General features: G+C 35.6%; 1 protein-coding gene across 2 annotated transcripts; it reads right to left on the bottom strand.

The window, feature by feature from the left end:
* Positions 1 to 536: 536 nt before the first annotated feature.
* LOC125850566 (glutaminyl-peptide cyclotransferase-like) lies at positions 537 to 4649 on the bottom strand. 2 transcript variants are annotated; one of them, XM_049530433.1, is made up of 7 exons: positions 4210 to 4649; positions 3015 to 3071; positions 2883 to 2918; positions 2735 to 2799; positions 1916 to 1979; positions 875 to 992; positions 537 to 772 (listed from the first exon to the last, which is right to left on the bottom strand). In XM_049530433.1, exons 1-7 carry the CDS (start codon positions 4489 to 4491, stop codon positions 552 to 554), a joined length of 843 nt encoding a protein of 280 aa, XP_049386390.1. In that variant the 5' UTR covers positions 4492 to 4649; the 3' UTR covers positions 537 to 551. The 2 variants fall into 2 exon arrangements, with proteins under 2 accessions (XP_049386390.1, XP_049386389.1); XM_049530432.1 differs by having other exon boundaries at positions 537 to 775; positions 4210 to 4647.
* Between the last annotated feature and the right edge of the window lie 571 nt (positions 4650 to 5220).

The raw sequence follows: 5220 nt of genomic DNA, 5'->3' as shown, positions 1-5220 counted from the left end.
AATCCTTAAGTGCCTTGGTTTCTAAACTGGACTACCACCTAAGAGAGTTCAGAGCCACACTCTTCAAGACAGCACAAACCATGATTGTTGAGGCTCATGCATTAGCGCTTTCGTGCACTCACTGAAGCTCTGTCCAAGTGATATGAAGTGTTGCCTACAAGAACGCCGTGGTTTAAAGATGTCTCTTGAGTGATTCTTTTTTATAAGGATCTGAATTCTGAAGTGATTCTTTGACAACACTGAGAACTTATATACTCGGAAAATATCCTCTATCATTTTGGTTGTTCGTGCTATTAAAGAATAGAAATCAAAGAAACCACTAGACGGTAAATCAAAGAGCAGCAATTGATCCAAGTTCAGTGATAAGGCACAATATCCAGAACCCATATATTGAGTTCAGACAAAGCAGTCATTGTTAAGTCTTAATGATGATGCCTTGTAGCCCCATAAGTATAACAATAAGGTACCAGAAATGGACTTGCGCACAAGTACTCACCCTAGCAGAATAAGTAAAATACAGATTGAGTTTAAAAAAGAATCTCAAGATGCTCTCATTCGTAGTAAGAAAAGATTCTCCCTAATACCTTTCTCAGATTCATGTTGGATAAATATAATTGTGATGTATAATACGAAATCAATCGTTCTAAAGAGGAAGTAGTGGGAGAACAAGTCCATACCATCCAAACATTCGCCCAAACTTCGTCATAAACATACTCTAGTTCATTGAGTCTGTGTACTTCATCACCTTGATAATTTACGATTTGTTTCTTAACTACTGCAACAATGAGAAAAAGAAAGCATAAGAACAAAATAATACATTCTTATATGAAGATTAAAACAACTGAATCATAATTTGACCTTCAGATGACAAAACCTTTCATAGTTTGAGGGTCAATCTGATAGAGTGTAGAAGATCCATCACTCCCATAAAGGATTTTTCCATCAGTGGCCAATCCCCAACCATCGGGCATATCATGGCGAAACTTCTCAAACTGAAGAGAAATTACAAGTTTGCAACTGTAAGAATTCCAGAGGAGGGGAGGAGGGGGAGGGGGGGGNGGTAAAGGAAATACCGAGTACATATCAATACAAAGAGATCTTTCAACCACAAAAATACTAGCATTTATAGATCCCCGATCTCAAACATGCAAGGATTAATACACAGCATATTTCTGCATAACAAAACGACAGTTTATATGGTATATAGACGATTTTGGACAAAAACCCGAGCGTCATTTTCTGAAAATGGTGATCTTACGGTTCGAGCAGATGGAATACAGAAGACAACTGAAATCAAAGCGAAACCAGCCTAAGTTTCTGCGAGAAGAAGGAAATTGAAGTTAAGTTTTTGGAGTTTTTTTTTTCCACTTTGAAAAATACACTGGAAGAAGAGTCAAAACCTTGAAAATAAAGATGAAATTGCCTGATATTGCCATATCATTGTTAAGCATTATCAGCAATCTAAACAAACCCAGAATAATTGATTACAGATTAACTGTATACAGATGGTTGTCAAAGAAACTGTAATGGAATGCTTTGCTAGTGACAACTCAGAAAAGGTCACAACTGACAGGAAGACCTGTATAACATAACTGAGCAGCCAAAGATAAATAATTTTCCCAATATCATACTATTTAGCCAAAGTAGAAGTTTCCAGAAACACATTCTTGTAGTCAATGACATCATGATACCGTTTTTAAGTTTTTCACCATTTTGGCCTTGACTTCAGAGTCAAAAGTTGGGATTTAGCAAACAAGATCAAAATAAAATGATCGGCACGGGAAAATCTCCTTTTTCAAACTAGAAAATTTGCAATAAACATCATAATATTACCAGATAAACTGGGATTCATCTAAGCAAGATACTAACATAAATAGCACAAAATTGCAAAAAACACTGAACAAGTATTACATACTTTGCTGAGATTATGCCGATCATATATGTAACCAGTACTCTGCCGCCAAGTTACTTGAATCAACCTGCGAAATACATTAAGATTACTACATTAGATGATAGGACCATCTTTTTCACATAAAAAGAGAAAGCAACAATCAATTGTACACGGAAATACTGAATTTGAGAATATACCATGCAGTAAAGGGGTCAAAACTCAAAACTCTTTTTCTAATTCCATTTAAATCACCATTAGGAAGTATAGTGAGTACTTTCCCAATCAAAGGTGTTTCAGAAGTCCTTCAGATTTGAGGAGATTGTCAACTTATTTAGCAGACATAAACATGCAAAAGCATCCAAGGATGTGGCCTAGAGGTCAACAAAGTGAGTTGAGAACTATGAGGTCACAGGTTCAATCCCAGCAGAAAGCAACAGTTACCATTATAAAAAAAAATCCCAGTAGAAAGCAGAGACGCTAGATGCTTGTGTTGGTGGAAGGTAGAAGACTACAGTTATCACAAAAAAAAGGGACATAATCATCAAGTCATAAAAGATCAGAGTAGTCAGAAGCCTAAAAGGACCTATATTCATGTGGGCAACAAAAACATCTTTTTTTTAATCAGCCAAAAACAACATATTCGTCAACATCCTGTTTTCCTGGAAAGTATGTCCCGGAGAAGCATCATTTACAAGCTGTATAACTTATAACTAATGGGAACCACTATTTTGTTTTGGAAAGAGAACAAATTGCTTATGTCACATGAATTTCTTCCCTTGCTGAATCAAGGTAAGCAAAAACCTATCATCAGCTGAATGAGACCTTATAGTTCAGATCACAAACCTATCACCAAGAAGAGTTAAGCCCTCCCCAAAATCAGAGTACGGCATTCTCTGAATAGCCTTAACCTGCGAATGCCATAAAGAAAGGGCTCAATGATATACCAACTCAGCATCACGGCCAATTTCACTGCGAGCATCTAGGCAATTACCTTGCCAGTCTGCAGAGTGACTTTCCGAACAGATGACTGTAATCAAATATTATAAGCACCATCAGTTATGAACCCAAAAAAATATTCTGGTAAATCAATTGGAGTCAACTACAGAACCAGAGGGAAACTCACAGCCCCATTCATCCCAGTAGACTCAAATAGGGTGTCATTTTCTGCATACAGTAGTCCCTGTAGAAAAATGTTCAGTATTATTAGATGGGAAAAACACTAGTATCTAATAACTTACCAAGAGAAAAAGCACCATCTGATTAATACTATAACTGCACATACTATGGGATTTCTAAATAGAATGAAGTAGGATAAGTGTAGTGAACCCATAATATTCAGGTTTATCAACAAGCAAAGAAGCTTAAAACCTCAACAGCAACCAAAGAGAGGAGAGAACATTCATATCAAATAGCACACCATCCACAGATTTTAATCATATTACAACAATAGTTAAGATGTTACCATTTGAAAGCTGATGATCTGAAGAAAAATCAATTTTTATCTTTGCTTATTTAGATTTTTGCGGTAAATGTTAAGCATGTTTAAAGTAATTAGACTGAACAGTTTCACCTGCGTTACACATAAATCCAAGCTCATAGTTGATCAAGGTACATGGAAAACAATTTCCACATCTGTTGTCAGGGAATGACTAATCACATTAGAGAAAATATTCCGCCTGTAGTCATTTCATTTAGAAGTGTTAAGGAAACAGAAACAGAAACATCAAGGGTGAATGAACACAAGCTAATCCATGGACAAAAAATCTTTTCTAGATACTTCATCTAAAATGCAACCTTAAACTGGCAAATGCACATATCCACTGCAGTCATCAGATACCGTCTTGATGTTTATTCTTATCGTTGGTTTGCTCAAACTTTCTATTAGTTGGTGATGTTTATTATTGTAAATGCAGCCAAATAACTGATCATTGTTTCGATTTGGAAGGATGAAAATGCCAGATGCTTGTACTGTTGTTAAGCAAAAGACTAGCTCTCATTACATCCCTAGAGAAATTAGAATTAGAAACCCAGCGGATCCTGCAACATGTGTTTGATAAGAGAACTTTATCTTCGCTATTGTAAGCCGGGGTATGCCCTGCGAACTGAGTAAGTTTCTTCTTCTTCACTTGAAAAAATTAAGCAATATTCTAGCTCAATCTTACACTACTAGAAGTCCAAATTGGACTTCTTTTCTCCTCAAAAACGAGTAAATTTCTAATCCCTCTTTCTGATTACACAAATTAAATACAAGAGACACTAGAATTCAACATAAATCTAGAGGATCAACTGGAATCAATAGAAGCGAAAGAAAAACAAACCTGAGTGAATGCATCGGGATCGTGAGGGAACTCATTGACCACTTCGACTGTGTAAAGTCGATTCGAGGGAACATCTGATCGAAACACGCCTTCCTTTCGCAACGAAGTGTTCAAAACAACTATCAAACAAACAACTAGGATAAAAAATACAAGGGCGGAGATCTTTCTGTAATGGAGAAGAAAACGAGATGAACAAGCGAGGGAAGAAGCCATGGAAGGTTGTTGAGGTAGGGAGTTTACTCTCCTAGAATTAGATTTCTTTCTCATTTTTGCGCCTGGCATGTGGTCCACACCTCATAAACGACGACGTTTTTGAATTCCTCCGGTCTATCGGAAGGGCACGCCGGGAACGACGACGGAAATTGTTGGGGATGGGAGATTTACGTGAATAGTCGCGATGAAAAGCGTGGTCGAATTCCAATTGCCAACTTTGACTTCCAATTGATCAAATATGTCCTTGGAGTTGTTTGGCAATAATTTTGAGATATTTCGTAGAATTGTTTTATTTTATATTTAATTATAGGAATTAATTAGGTTTGGGGAACTATTTTGTTCTAAAATTACAAGATAGAAGATGTATAAGTTAATTTTATAGGATATTTTTATCTATTCTATCTCATAATCAAATGATTCATCAAAGTTTTCGAAATTGATCACATATGTCCTTAGTTTAAAAGAAAACAGTTTAGCTCTTATATATCTTTATCGCATTACGATAATTAATTTAAATATACTTTAAGTTTAACTGAAATTCTCAATAAACTCAACTATTGATTAATAAGTTGGAAAGGATCAACTATGCTCTCAAGGTTGCAAAATCGAACAAATATACTATTGGTTAATAGTTTAAAGGTTCTTTAATATGTGTAGATTTAGCATTTTTTAGTACTCATATTTACGTAACAAACAAAGTCAAACATCATATCTAAGTAGGTATTTGGATATGTGATTTTATCTTGTAATTTGAAATCATGAAATGATATTAACATTTGAACATGTCATGATTTCACA

This window comes from Solanum stenotomum, unplaced genomic scaffold (genome assembly GCF_019186545.1).
Source record: "Solanum stenotomum isolate F172 unplaced genomic scaffold, ASM1918654v1 scaffold17598, whole genome shotgun sequence".
Lineage (NCBI taxonomy): Eukaryota > Viridiplantae > Streptophyta > Magnoliopsida > Solanales > Solanaceae > Solanum > Solanum stenotomum.
Note: the sequence above shows the minus strand (reverse complement) of the source record. Positions and strands in the feature narration are given on the sequence as shown.